This window comes from Triturus cristatus, chromosome 5_1 (assembly GCF_964204655.1).
Source record: "Triturus cristatus chromosome 5_1, aTriCri1.1, whole genome shotgun sequence".
NCBI lineage: Eukaryota > Metazoa > Chordata > Amphibia > Caudata > Salamandridae > Triturus > Triturus cristatus.
In genome coordinates, this window is record NC_140587.1 from 444,054,059 (window position 1) to 444,070,160 (window position 16,102).

The window sequence follows — 16,102 nt, forward strand, 5'->3', positions numbered from 1 at the left end:
TCTGACCATACATGCTGAGGAGGGATTGATCGGAACATCACTATACCGGAAGCCAACCGAGAGAATTACACTGCTGCATTACTCAAGCTACCACCCATGTGGGCTCAAAGATGGGTTACCTTATGGTCAATTCCTTCGGATTCGGAGAAATTGTAAATGGCGCAAAGACTATTTCAAAGAATCCGAAGTCCTATGCAAGAAACTCACAGACAGAGGCTACCCACGTAGATTGGTTTCACGGGCTCGAAAGAGGGCATGGTACTGCCATCGTGATCACTTACTTACACCCCAGCCTAAGAAAACCAATTCTCGGATTCCATTTGTTTCCCAGTTCAGTCCGAGTAGTAACCAGGTCAAGAAAATCATTACTCGAAATTGGACACTTCTACGGACGAACAAATCTTTTCAAGAACCGCCCCTGTTTTCATATAAACGTGGCAACAATTTATCCAACCATCTGGTCCATGCCATCACTTGGCCCAACAAATCGACCACAACTAACACCATTACCTCGAGTTGGGGTTTACCGCCCATACTGGGTCATTACAAATGTCAATCATGCAGCGTTTGTGAATTAACAACCAACACCAAGGATTTTAAATTCAATAACCAATCACATGTCCTGAACACATTTACTAACTGCCGCTCACAGAATGTGATCTATGCCATCGAGTGCCCTTGCAATCTCATCTATATTGGGCAAACGACAGAGATGATTAAACAAAGAATCATTCAGCATAAGAGCAGAATAAACTGCAGGACCATTACAGCACCTTTGGTCTCACATTTTCTGGAACAAAATCACGATGTTCTGGACATGAAATGGCAAGTCATTGATCAGCCTCGCCTGCCTCCCAGAGGGGGGAATCTTCAAGCTCTCCTTGACAAGAGTGAATGCAAATGGATAACTCGTTGCAACTCTGTACACCATGGGTTGAACACGATTGATGAGTGGAACAGTACCATCCATTACACCACCTGATGTTTTGCCCTTTTCAGCCCCTTTGATTTTGCCAACATGTATTCTCACCCAAATGTCCTGACAGACCCGGATATCCTTACCCATTTTTCCTAAAAATGTCAGTTCATGCGTATTCCGATTTATAACATTGTTGTTTTTCCACAATTCACTTGTCCATTTCTCCTAGATGTCAGTTCATGCTCATTTCTCCACATAACGTTGTTATTGTTTACTACAATTGAATTGTTCGTATTGTTGAAATTGTCCCCTCACTTTGGTCTCCCGTCTGCCGTCTGTGGCTGCCCCCTTCTTTCTCTCTTCCCCCCCCCTTCTCTTTTCTTCTTGTTCCCCTTCCGTGCCCCCTTCCTTCTTTCACCCTCCGACCTGCCTTGGCTTCCCCTCGATTTATGCCCTCCGTTCCCCGCCCTCCCTCCTGCCCTTTCTGCCTTTCCCAATCCTGTATGCGTTGGTTTGATCCCCGCAGCCCCGTACAACTCTTCCCTTTCCTTTCCCCGTTCACTGAGCGTCCTTAGCAACCACTGCGCTTTCTCACACCCCCGGTTACCAGCTTGCTGACTCATACCCCTCCTTCCGTCCCCTGCGTCCTATAGACGGCCTCTCCGCGTTACGCTAATTCCTCCCTCATATAACAGGTACTGTGGTTCACCCCACAGTCACTGATCGTTCGAAGCCTGCACACGTCCGTGGCTCCTCTCGTCCCCGCTGGATTTGTTCCGCTCTGGATTCATTCTCTGACCCGCTGCTGATCTCCCATTGACATCGCGACCGCAGCCTCACTCCAGCTCCATTAATCATCGGGTAAGCTACACCATGTCCTTGCGCGCTCCAGCCTTACACCCCGCGTTTACAGCCGGTAACCTCCTGCCCTTTTGTCCCCAGGCTGTATACCGTTCCTCCCCCTGTCCGGACCCCTGTACCGGTTGCCCACCCTGTGAAGTTTCGTCAATCAAATTACACGGGTGAGTCTTCGTATCCCTTGCCGTCCTTCCTTTTCCCTTGTGGTCTTTTCCATATCCACTTCTCATTTTTCCCCCCCTCGTTTTCCACAGAACCTCGAGGGAGAGAATTCCCTCCCCTCGCACGTCACTGTGCAATCCACTCACAGCTGAAGTCCCCGTTCTCTCGTCAGCGCCTTCTCTTCGTGCGCAAGGTAGGCTTCTAGTCATTGCCTGTCACACCATGACTTCTTCCTTCTCTTCCTTCTCTCTCTCTTTTTGCCCCCTAACCACCCCCCCACCGCTCTCCTCCTCCTCTTACTAAAATAGAACCCCTCCTTTCCCCATCACACCCCCTCTTCGCCCCCCCTTCCTAATTTCCGTTTCTCTTCTAACCCCCCTTTCTTTTCCACCCCAGCCTCCTTTCTCTTTTTCCCTTCTGTCCGCCGCTCTGATCTAGAAATTGTTTTTTACAGAGCACTCCCAAATTAGGCTACCCAGGTCCTGATGATGATCCTAAATTGACAGGATCGAAACGCCGTCGACCACTATCCACCAGCCCAAACATCTTTGGCGCATACAAACTTGGTTCATGGAAATAATGAAAAATACCAATTATACCATTGAGTAAATTGTTATATGAACCTTTTTATTGTATATATTGTTTCTTCTGCGCCGCTTGCTGTGGTTCTTTTCACGTTGTCACTTGCGCCGTTGTTTCACTAGCACGAGCACTTTGTACACCTTCTCCACTAGGGTTGCCTGAGTATTCATACCCTGTTGTGCTCTTACTACTACTTTTTGAAATTCTTTTGATCTTCTAAATATATGACGCCTATTGGCGCTTTGAAAAAACAACCCTAAAGTCTCCTCTCTTTTGTTTTTGCTTTTTGTAATGTCTTGAACATACCATTTTAAATAATTCCAATATATCCTGCTGAGATATTGTCGAATTTACACAGTATTTACCCAATCTCAGTTGGGTCTACGGGTATTACTCCTGTGATTGTTCTCCCACATGGAGGCATGGAACAGTTGCACCATTATCGGCTCATAACCGGATCAAGCGATCGAGTCCGATGCCAGCAGCTCAGGTTGGGGAGCTCTTTGTGAGGAGTTAACCACCAGCGGAGGATGGTCTGCGAACAGTCCCTACATGTCAACTGCTTGGAGCTGATGGCAGGTTCCTTCGCAGTCAAATGTTGGACCAGAGACAAAGTACAATCTTGGGTCCCTCTGAAGATGGGCAATGTGGCAGCGGTCTGCTATTTCAATCGCCCGGGGTGTACGCGGTCCCGAGCACTCTCGGATCTGGCCAAGAACGTTTGGGAATACTGAATCGAATCCCACGTTTCCATGACGGCAGAACATCTCTAGGGGTCAGCCAACCAAGTTATGGATTTGCAATCTTGACATCGGAGATTCGAGCCTGTGGCGGCTACTTCTATTGATGTTTCAAGCTCTTTCACGATCAACTTTTTTGCGTCCAGACTCAACCCTCAGCTTACCCGGTACTTCAGTTGGCGACCGGAACCGAGAGCAGTAGCAACAGATGCCTTCCTCCAGGATTAGTCAACGGAACAGGGTTATGCCTTTCCTCCCTTTGTCATGATCATGCGGTTGACAGCTCATGTACGTAGGCAGGGGGCGGATCTGGTAGTGATCATTCCGGTGTGGAAGTTGCAAGTATGGTTTCCAGTTCTGATGGAACTTTCCTGGGCTTCTCCAATCAGTCTACCCCTAGATCCACATCTTCTGAGTGATCCCACATGGAATCCTGATTATCTGGTGACGAACAGCAGCCTCCAGCTTATCACGTGGAGGATTACAGGTCTTGATGGCAAGTCCCTGGCCTTTTGAGAGATGCAGCAAATCTCCTCTCCAGAACATGGGTGGACAGTACAGTCAGGAGGTATTGATCGCCCCGGGTCTTGATGAATGAGTTGGTGTCTGAAAATGAGTTTGGATCCCGTGTGGGCAGAGGTTGTCCACATCCTGAATTTTCTAGCCTTCTTGGCATCAGATGGAATGGCTTATAGATCGGTCAATACCTTTAGATTGCGATCTCTGCGGGGGCGCCAAGATTGCATATCTGCCAGTCAGGGAGCATCCCCTGGTTAAGAAATTGCTGCGGGCAGTATATAGTCTCTTCCACAGGAAGCGAGGTATTTGGTCCTTTGGGATGTGAATAAGGTCTTATACCTTCTTGCCTCGTGGCCAAACAACAGGTACCTCTCCCGCAAAAAGTTGTGGACCAAGTTTGCCATTCTTTTGTGCTTGATTTAGTGCAGGAGGGTATCGGATGTTAAAGTCCTGGACATCACGGAAAGGTCCTTTACACTGGACGGTGTCATATTTCATGTTGCTCAACGGACTAAATGTTATTCCCGCCTCATTTCATATCCAACCTTTCCAGCCTCACCCATGTTGTGCGTTGTCCAATGCATCAAAGCCTATGAGACCATGACTGAGGAACTTCATATCCCACAGGAAACCATTCAAGGTGCTCTCATCACGACCGTCCCAAGATGGGTTAAATAGATAATGCAAGAAGCGGGTATTGATAATAATGTTTTCCGGGCGCACTCTACCCAAGGAGTGATGGCCTCATAAGCCTTTGCTCTTAGAGCTCGCTTGGAGAGGGGTTTAGGATACTCTGTCTTATAACAGGACAAGGCTTTTCAGGATATATGGTTTACTGACCATGTTAACAGTATTTTTTGGTATGCATTTGTTTTTTAATTTTGGCATGAATACTGCATTTTAGGACACGATAGTTTGAATAAATATTCTAAACTTCTTTAATGTCTCTTGTTTATTTTACTGTGGACGAGTGAGATCGAAAGTGTGTGGCCTGTTACCGCAATCCCTGAAAAGGTCAAGAGTGTTGTGTTCTGGGGTGCCAATTCACTTGCTTCTCTGGTAAGGTTAGGAGGGCTAGTGAGGCAATATGGCTAGTCCAACTCGGGCTCATAGGTGCTGAGGAGGTATGGTGACTCAGTCTCTACAGTCCGATGTTCTATGGTCCCACGCATAGTTCTGTTCTTGAGCAGAATTCCTGCAATATGGCGCCCAACGTTTCAAATTGTGACATACATACCATATGGTTCAAACCAGCTGCTGCACTAAACAGGGTTATTGCATGTATTTAGCGTTGGCTGATGTAGATCATAAACCATGGATATCGTATATCAAGAAATGGTGTTAAGATTTGACTATACCAAGGTTTTTTGAAAATCTCAAAACTTTGCAGGGTGTTTGGAAAAATAATTTTAAAATCTTGTATGCCAGGACTCGAATGGAAGCTAGGGTGAGTACTGATCTGAAAAAGGTGACTTACATGAGCTACATACTTTTGCTAACACATTATGGCTTCCAGCCATATCTTGTGATGTTCATTAACGTACAACACAGATTTGTTCTGAAAAGATTTTGTTTTTAAACACCATACATTTCTTAGTAGCTTTTCTGGAAAATTACTAACCTAGCATTAATTTGCCTGTGCGTCCCCGAGGCGATTTTTCTAAGCAAGTATATTACACCTTTTATTTTTCTGAGATTTTCATACCACCCTTAGGAAACTCTACATCATTCCACTCTTGAACCAGATTAATATCACACAATATAAACCTGCTTTTATATACTTGCAGCAACTACATAACCCTTTTATCTGCACTCCAGTAGTTATTTTTATTAGGCAAGACAGAAGAATGAGAAGATTGTTAAATTAAGCATTATTTTAATAATTTTTATGTATAGTTTCATTTTTAATATGCTTTTTTTACTAAAAGGCTGTGAATTTGTAAATTATTTATTGTATGATATGATGGAATTATGAAATGTTTATCATCTTATTTTATTGTATGTATTTACTATTGTCTTTTATGGTTCATATTTGAATCAAGTACATTTTGACTGACTACTGCTAACCATAAGCCATGTTCTAATAATTTATGATATTAAATTTAACACCTTTGAAATTCTTTTTTTGTTCCTAATGGCATCAATTATCAATAAATAAAATACTATTTTTACTAAATAAAATAACTGAAATGATAATGTTAATAATGTAAATAAAAAGCAAAATAATTAAGGTGTGCTTATTCCAATCATAATATTACCCTTAACCAATGATACGTCTTTAATTGGGTAAATTAATTCTAAATTATTCTTAGACTATTTGTTATCACTGCACAAAATGTGATGCTAATCAAAACCTCAACACTACCGAATATTTAATATTAAACTGTATTTAATTTGGAAAACACACCGTGGCCCTGTCCCACTAATGGTAACTTTTATTTACTGTAACAACTGTTTAACTGAATGTATGTTAAATACAGTACCCTTACTATAACTCTACCAATAACCTTATAAACCACCAGCAGTATTTATTGTATTATTATGTTAAAGCAGATGAGGTCATGTTTTTGTAGAGGTAATAACTGGAAAAGGCAACAGTGTTTCAAGGATAATGGTGCCTCAATAATGCTAAAAAAAAATGTAATCTGTTTATTATTGAAGTTGTATTAATTGTAACAAAAAGACAACAGTGCCCATGTGGCAGGGACATATTCTAACATTGGCATGTTATGGCATTCATCGGCGCACATGTTACGTTGAATTTCCAATAATCAAGGCATTACTTGTGATGGTGCGGACGCGAGGTTTGGTAATATTAGAGAGCTAATGGTATGTTCATGTTGAGAATACGGTGGTGCAAAATGATACAATTAGGAATAGACGAACTTTGAATATCTATTTGAAAATCTAAATTAGAGAAAAAAACACTGTGCATAGTGAAATGATTCTAAAAGAACAGTGATCATTTAGAGTATTTAAAGATAAATAAGATGAAAAGTGTAATTGTTTATCTTTGATGCAAGTAAGTTTTTTTATTTTTAAACAGGAAAACAGAACATCTATAAATTGGAGTCTTACAAGTGTTCTTTATACATCTGCTACTGTGAAAAGGCAAAGGGTAACTGGGAGTTATTCCACATTTAGGAATTTAAGATTTTTCGTTCACAACACATATTTGTGGACACCGAAAGTAACAGAGAAGATCACATTATGTAAGAAGAGGCAACTGTCCAGCATCTCAGACACATTTGTTAATATGAAATCCAGAAATAACAGCTCTTATCAGTAGTTAAATGCCATGAATTTTAAGTACTTTTAAAAGAAAAGGACATAACTGTTACCTTTATGAACACATATAAGGCCACCGCTATCGTACACACCAGGTAAAAATACAATATTTTCATCATCTTTCCTAGGAAAGAGCCCGCTCTTACATTTATCTATAAAGAGAAAAACACAAATTGAGTGCATCCATTATGACACAACAAAACAAGACAAAAAGAATTAAGTTAATTAATTACCTGTAGGCATTTAGCAAGCATCGAACCTGCTACGAGACTGAGCAATGGAGAAACTAATAACGATGAATTCTCAAATTGTAGGAGATATCCCAAAAAGAGAGAGAACAAATAGATTTTGTGTACTTCATGAACCTGGGAGAAAATAAGCCTTGAATTAGGATTAAATGTGCTCAGCATACATACAGTGTCAAACTGTGTACCAGATCATCAAAAGTCATATTACTGTGTGTGATGTAATGAATAGGTTAGTCAACATTCTGCAATTTCACAACCCACCAACCCAGTCCATTGTTGAACATATTTGACTATGTAATGCTAAACAGTTTTTGTAATCATTTCTTGAAGAATTGCGTAAAGCAAAGGCTAAGGTGCTCTAAAGTCACTAAATATCACTTCTAACTACTGAACAGAGTTTGTAAAATGACACTCCAAGCCAAATAACCCATTCAAAGTCCATTAAATGATTATTGAGCAAATTCACAAAGCGCCGGATTCAATTCATCCAGAAGTAAGGTAGGTATCAGTCTCTGTGGGTCAACAAGGACTAAACTCAACTGTCTCTGTGAAATCACTGAAAAAACATAAATCCAGTGTCCCATCACAAACAATTTTTGATTCCTTTTTCTGCTACCACAGAGGATATTTCAAAAGCACTGCCTTTTTTACAGAGAACTGCGAACGTTTAGGCAACTTTTTCTCTAACAAAGTTAAATACCTTATTTTTAGAACGCAAGTTAATTCTACGATTAGGTGTTATTTTGGTATGAAAGGCAATTATTTTCAAAATCGCAAGATATACAAAATTTTCCCTATCACTTCTGATAGATGTAATTTCAATTATAATATTTACCTCTACAAAATAGTTATTTTTAACTAATGTGTGCAATCGAAGGACAGATTGTTTTTATTGTCTAAATATTGCCTTGCAAAAAAATTACACTTCCAGGAATTCCAAAGCAATCGGAGCCCTACCAGCAAACACTTAACCAACTGGCACATGCATCAAGCCAAAATCCAGTCGGTAAAATACCGAATCGCTAAAAACACCCGTTAGCGATTAAAAAAACCCGAATCCCAATGCATCAACCCAAACTGTGAGCAAATAACGAATCGCCAAATGAAATCCGGTAAAATACCGAATCGCAAATAACCAACATGCAATAATACCGAATCGCTAAATACCGAATTAGCAATCACCGAAATCACTAATAGCTCCCGGCAAGTGCCAATGGCTAATAACGAATCGCTACCCAATGCAACAACAGTCGCAAATACCGAAAATCCCAAAAATCGCGATTTTGCATGAGCTAGGGGAATCAGAACCTGGAGGTAAAGTTAAAAAAAAAGTCATGTGAATAAAAAAAAAATATTTCAACAGGTACAACTGATTGTGGTAATCACCAAACCCTTAAATGTGGCCAAGGAGACCCTGTTGGCTACCACATAATGGCAGCCCTCTACGTGCTTGCAAGGAGGATGCGTATCAATGCGGCAGGACAGCGCAGGAGAAGGGTCCAGGAGAGAGTTTTCAGACTGCGCATCACCTTGCTCGGCCAGAATGAGGACGAAGTGTACGAGAAGTATCGACTCAATCGTGCCATGATCATGCGCCTCATTGCAGACCTGGAACCATTACTGCAGCACCAGACACACCGGACCAATGCAATCCCTGCACACGTCCAGGTCCTATGCAGCCTGCACCTACAGGCCTCAGGAAGTTTCCAGGGGGTAATTGCGGTAGCCGGAGGCGTATCGCAAAGCGCACTCTCACGCTTCTTCCAGAAATTCCTAGATGCCATGCTGACAATGCTACACACCCACATCAGCTTCCCCACAACCCCACAGCAGTTGGACCGCAACAAACAGGCATTCTAGCAGGTGGCACAATTCCCCCATGTAATTGGATGCATCGACTGTACGCATATCGCCATATGTCCACCGGCAGCAAATGAGTACATATTCCGTAACCGCAAGTCATACCACTCAATCAACGTGGAGGTTGTGTGCGATGCCAATCACATCATAACGGACCTAGTGGCACAATTTCCAGGGAGCACACACGACTCCTACATATTCCGCCACAGTGGAATCCACAGGCGTCTACTCAACGGAGAATTTGGAGAGGGACTCCTGCTTGGTACGTACAAATTCCGCTTCCCAACATGAACACCACACATGTATGAACTTCACCATTGCTAAGTCTTTGCTTCTATCTTCTAGGTGACAGTGCTTACGCCCTGCGTGAATATATACTCACCCCATACATCAATCCAGCAACCCCACAGGAACAACGCTACAACACAGCACACATAAGCACTAGGAATGTCATAGAGAGGACATTTGGGATTCTGAAGAGTCGCTTTCGAATCCTACATAAGACTGGAGGCGCCTTGCTATACAAACCTGAAACCTGCTGCCGGATTATTGCTGTATGTGCAATGCTGCACAACATTGCGACCAGAAGGGGGATACCCATAGAGGAATGAGGACCACCGGGATGACCAACCACCCGCCCAACACCGACAGGCACACGTCCCTAACACAGCAGAGGGCCATAGGAGGCGGACATACATCATGCAACATCATTTCTGAATCAGGTGAGAATGATACATAACTAATTTGTTGGGGGTGCAACTGTTTAATGCACAGTAGCACTGCGGTATGTGCAACAAAACAAGCAATGGAAATAATGCTCCACATGAAAAAAGTTAAAACAAATGTGCGTTAAAGTCACGGCTGTGCAGACTCAGGAAGGGGAGGACCATGGTTGCCCTACCACGGTCAGGTAGGCCTGTAATTCTGTCTAGTGGCGCTTGCCACGTACACCAAGCCTCCGCTCAGGTGTCTCCGACGCCTCACCACGGCCTGTCCCCGTGGAGGCCCGCGAACTGCGGCGCCTGGTGCTGGCCTCTGCCACTGACACTCGAGGCAGCCTCACTGCCATCTTCCCCTCCCAATGCACCAGCACTGAATGTGCCGCTCTGTAGGTGTTCGACAGCAGCGGTCATCTGCCCTAGTGTCTTTGCTACATCCCCGCAAAAGTGCCCAAGGTCCACCTGCAAGGACACAGAGCGGCGTGCCAACACTGCGGTGCTGTTGCTGAGACGTGTGATAGCCTTTGTAGAGGCTGCGGACCGCAACAATTGCTGACGGTGCCTCCTCCTCTCGCACTCATGGCCCTCCCTCATGGAACGGGTGAGCTCATGGATGTCCTCCCTGAGGTGCCCATTGCCCTCTGCCACCACAGTGGTCATGTCTCTAACCGCCGCAGTCATGGCACGCATTTCCCGAGCAAGGCGCACGATATTTGAGCTAATTGTTGCCATGTGTCGTCCCTGCAGGCACTGTACACGCAGCATCCTCTCCTCGATAGCAGAAGTGTGTTGGAGATCAAGGTCGCCTGAGGAGACAGAACTTGGCCAAGCCCTGCGCCGCTGTTGGAGTCTGGCGCGTCCAGGTGGTGCAGCAGGCGGTGTGATGGTGCGCAGACTTTGTCCCAATTGTGTGGAGGGTGGTTCCATCACCTGCAAGGGCGCTACTTGGGACCTGCGCCTCGGCGCTTTAGTGGCTGTTGTTGCTGCAGCTGGTGTGGATGGTGCAGGTGCTGGTGTGGCTGGTGCTGGTGGTGCTGGTGGGGTGGGAGGTGGAGGTGATGGATGCGCATCCTGCGCTGTCTCCATGTCGGAATCCACCGGTGTCTCGGATATGATCAGCTGGCCGCTGTCGTCCGATTCCCCAGGAGATGCATCTGTGTGTGAAACAATGCATGGTTAGTGAGATAGTTACACCTCCGTAGTGTTGTACACATACATGTCCCTCTGTGATCCACTAAATAAACAGTCTATATCCATGTTCAACTGATGTGGTGATCCGTAATTTTATTTACGCCTGTACATGCACACTGGGCTGACTAGACTACAACTCCCATGATGCACTAGTGTTAAGAGTAAAGCTGTGTGGCCCAAAGCTGCATACACACTCAGATCCTGCTGGGGGCATGGGAATGGATTTACGCTATGCTGGGTATGGGCACAGGCATGCGTCTTACCTTGGGCACTTGTGGCTGCGCCGGACGTGTCCATCTGGGTCACTCCCATGACGGCTTCACGCTCGATCGTCCCTTCCACCAGCTCCTCCAGGGCAGTGTTGGCTTGGACCGTTGAAGGGCCGCCTCCCGGAGCCTCTCCGCAGTCCTCTCCTTGGCACGCTTCCGCAGGTCGTACCACCTTTTCTTGAGGTCGTCGATGCTGCGGGGCGTTACGCCAACTGCATTCACCCTCTCCCGGATGCGCAGCCATATGCGCCGCTTCTCTGGCTCAGGCACCTTGAGGGACAGCTTACCGAAAAGGCGATCGTGCTTGCTGCTGACTCCCTCTATCAGGTGCTCCAGCTCCCTGTCAGAGCGCTTGCGTGCTGACTCAGCGCTGGATGGTACTTCCTTCTCCATGATAAATAGGTTTTGCGAATTGCACAGTCGGTGTGGCTTCACTCTGCACAGGCAGTCTTCACTCACAGCTCCTGTTTGCTCCTCTGTCGAGGCAATGAGGGTGGGGCTGCAGTATTTCCTGGTTGGTGATGTCATCTGCACGTTCCCGGAGCGACGCGGTCATTTGCGATTTCGCTAATACCGAATTCGCTAATAGCTAATTCGGTATTACCGAACTCGCTATTAGCTATTCGGAGTTTGCATGCCCCGCTATTGATTATTCGGTAAATATAGCGATTTTTAAGGAATCGCTAAAATTTACCGCTATTAAGGAATCGCTTTTTGTTTGGTTGATGCATGTGCCCCCAAATCAGTTATTGGTCACTCCAAATAGTAGTAACTGCAGTTGAAATAGAAGGAATATGTTGAAGGAGCTGTGAGGAGATGTAAGCAGACTGTATGTCCATTTATAATGTGATCAACTGTATCTTTAGCAGTCATTGCCTGCACTCTCTTCTACTCTTACACAGGAAGAAGCACACAAAAAAAGCACAATGCAACTCTAGAATCCGGAGTATCACCTTTCCACGCAAGATTGATCAGTGTGCTGAATGTTCACTTTCTCTGGTGCACCAGTGTCTGCTGACCCAAGAGTGCACATCTGGAGGGAGTATTTACAGGTAGCTCCTTAGCTCTCTATGGAACTTCTAATTTTAACCTATGCCATAAGTATGTGTGCTTAAGGGGGCAAGGCCAAACTAACATGGCTGCAAGTTCCCACACCTGCCACAAAGATCAATCGTTATCCAGGGGCGACGGGAGCAGGAAAGAGAACAAAAGCATCACTCCATAAGGAAAGTGACAAGAGGTCAACAATAGAGCTTCACTGATCATACCTCAAGTAAACTGTGCGGTTGAAGTGGAAGACACAGAAGAGAGCCTGCAGGTACTTATAACTCCAATGCACATGCCACAAAAAAGTAGCAAACAGGGGCAGGAACAGGGGAGTTAGCCAAATAGCTGGATGCTCAGAAAAAGCAGTATCACTGGAGACTACAGGCGTACATAGAGAAAATGGGTCAGACCGAAGTGCTACACAAAATTGAAACTACATTGATGGCAACTGCAGCGACCACAGCAGCACTAGCAAGCAAAACTGATACTGTGTCAACAGATTAAAGTCTCCTTACGGATGATCAACAAAAAGAGCGATAGAAGTGGAGTTGGCACTCCAGACAAAGGAAGAGTCACTGAAACTGGTCAGATTATACAGGGAGCAGCGTCTTGCAGGAAAAGTTGAAAATGACAGGCGGCAATGGCAAAGTGAGTAAAACGACTACAGGCATGGTCTACTGCATGATTACTATCGTACAAGAACCAATGACAGGCAGGCCAGTGGCACACATGAACTTACTCTAATGGAGGCATCCTCCCACTGGCCATCCACTGCCTTAGATATGGTGACTGAGGCAACAGGCGTTTGCTTGGAGGGAGAGGGGGAGAAGCAGGCGCCAGACAAGGTGAGCGCACAGATGGAGACTGAATACATCATAAAGGGGACATTCCTGCTGCTGTACTTTTCGCTTCACAGCCCAGATTGTATTCACATAATAACATCAATGTGAGCTGATATGACAACAGATTTCAACATCTTTTTTAGTCACTGTACACCCCCACTCTATACCAGTGAGTCACCAAACCCCTTTATATCAGCATATTGTGTATGGAGCTAGCCCACTGTTACTCAGTACACACAATAGTGTACAGCCCTAAAATTGCAATCTCAGCTATTTCCTATGGGAAACCGGAGAGACAAGGAGGAGAGTGATCTGCCCACTGTGGAGATTAGGTGGGTCACAGACTCGGTGCGCTATTTGGGGGTCCGCTTAACTCACACGCAGGAGGCATATTTAAAACAAAATATGGGACGATGTGTAGAGGGTGTCCGCAGGTCAGAGTTTTGGCGTACCTTACCCTTATCACTAATGTGACGTGTGGCTCTAATAAAAATGGTGGTCGTCCCCGATGTTTATATGTAATGCAGAACTCCCTTTATCGGATACCATGGGAGTGCTTTCTCCAGTTAGACAGCCTGCTGGTAGAACTGCTGTGGGGAAACAAACTTAAAAGAGTGGGGTTGCAAACATTGCAGAGAACTTGGGGAACGTGGAGGACTGGAAGTACCAAAATTGGAATTTTATTATATAGCAGCGCAGCTCCAGCATGCTGTACAATGGCTCGACGATCAAGATAATTTGGAGAAACAATTGTTGAGGGGTACTCACGGAGATAATTCACTCCTGGACCTACCGATGTTGGGCTCACGTGTGCCTGATCATCTCCCGTATATTATTAGGCACGTGGCCTCTACATGGGAGTCTGCAGTTAAGGTTGCAATACGAAGGGCGCCTTATGTCCCTGAGGCCCCATTATGGGCAGTTGTCCATTTGGGCAGATCGGTCAAGTAATAGCCATCTCTAGATGGGTGGAGGGCGGCTGTAGAATGATGGGAGATCTGTATTTAAATCAGCATTTTCTGACCCGGGAGGAAGCAGTGACGTTTGATCTGGGAAGGGGTCAGTATCTTCCGTATGAAAAAGTGGGTGCGGTGGCATGAGAGATATGGCCGAAGTTCCCCGAGGAGCCTCCAATAGCTGCTACCCTTCAGGCCCTTGTGAGTCTTGCTGGAGGCCACAGACTGGTCTCTCATATTTATAGAGCATTACGGGAGGATCTGGCTGCGCACCCACTTCCGATACAGTCTAGAAGGGACGAAGTGTTGGAGGTGCCCCTTACAGATTCTGAATGGAAGAGGGTACACGATGGAGTAAAACTAATGAGTTCCAATACCAGATTTAAACTCATCCAATTTAATATTGTACACCAAACCTATTTAACCCCCAAAAATATATCCAGATTGTTCCTTCTTTTGTCCCAGATGTGGTTGTGATGCTGCCTCATTTTTGCATATGGCATGGGCGTGCCCAAGATTGAATTATTTTTGGGACTCCATACTAGAGAGATTATGCTGAGTTACGGGGTGGACACTACCCCAGTCTATTAAAGAGATATTGTTGGATTTACTCCCCTGTCCCAAAGGTAAGAAGCGAACATGTAGATGTCTCCAGCTGGGGCTAGTGCTGGCCAAAAGACGGATAGCAATCCACTGGATGGGCTCCTAACCCCCCATGGTGGAAAGCTGGACTAAAGATTTGAGGGAATGGGCAACAGCGGAATCGATCCATATGAAGAGGGTCAAGAGGGATGATAAGTTGAAAGAGGATGCTAGGACCTGGTATGCTTTGATGTTGAAGGTACCCTTAGAGATTGCCTCTGACGCGCAGCGATTGGAGGGCACAAAAGTAGTCCACACTGAGGATGAGTCAGGGGAGCAATGTTTGGACGCCCCCGTGATAACCGTAGAATAATCACACAGTTGTATAGAGCGATTGGGTGAAGTGGCCTATTGCATGACCGGAGATTCTTTATGTCCGTGACCAGGGGGGAGGGAGTGGGATTGTTTATGATATTTTGTTTTTGTGATTTGTTTATTGAGATATTTAAACTTGCTAGATGCATTATACAGAGTAGAGATGCAGATGCTCATGGTTAGTATGCACTCCTAGTTTAAGAGGTATTATTCCTTTCATGTATATTTTCTCCGTTCCAATGTTAGCTACATGTCAAAATGTGTGTAGTGCATTTATTGTTATTTTATAAGATTGATCTGAATTGAGGAATTGTTGTTTCTGTACTGACTTTGAGACAGGAAGGTTTGAACCCTCAATAAATAAAAACAGGTTTTAAAAAAAAAAACTAAAATTGCACTATACCTTGTGACAGTAAGGGAGCAGAGAGACAGTGCTATTCAGCTCCTAAAATATGTGACTTAAAGGCGTTACTCCTCTCAATGCTTTTAATGGAAAACACGTTAATTGAATGCCAGGAAGCCATATCTGCATGATCTGCATCCGTGAGTGAGTGCCTTCTTGGCTAAGTGCATGATCAGCATACAACCATAACAGTGAGAAATAGAACACTGCAATCTGGAACACCCAGCAGACTCCTATAAAAAAGTCATTAAAAGCATGATTGTTAGTTCATGGTGGCTGAGAACGAATAGTTTCTTACCTGTCGATGTAGTTTTGCAGCTTGAAGATCTTTCTGGATTCACTATGCTGTGCATTATTCCGCGATCTTGTGGTTGGGTCCGGATTCGTAGTCTTTTCTTTGTTTTTTTTTTTGTAGCCCAGGTGGGCGGCGACGAACCACCATTTGGTGCACCTCTCGTGACGTCGTCGTGCTTTGGGGCGCCATCTTCGGGTTCTTTTTTCCCTCTTTTTTTTTTTTTTTTTTAAACCCTAGGCGATTGATT

At 44.8% G+C, this 16,102-nt stretch overlaps 1 protein-coding gene across 1 annotated transcript in view; it reads right to left on the reverse strand.

Annotated features, from left to right (window-relative positions):
• DPY19L4 (dpy-19 like 4) overlaps positions 1–16,102 on the reverse strand; it is a 554,933-nt gene that overhangs the window by 350,239 nt on the left and 188,592 nt on the right. Inside the window, exons 9-10 of the mRNA XM_085605236.1 lie at positions 7,302–7,433; positions 7,122–7,220 (exon numbers count right to left, since the gene is read on the reverse strand). Coding sequence (XP_085461362.1) covers positions 7,122–7,220; positions 7,302–7,433 — 231 coding nt within the window. The remainder of the gene's footprint in view (positions 1–7,121; positions 7,221–7,301; positions 7,434–16,102) is intronic.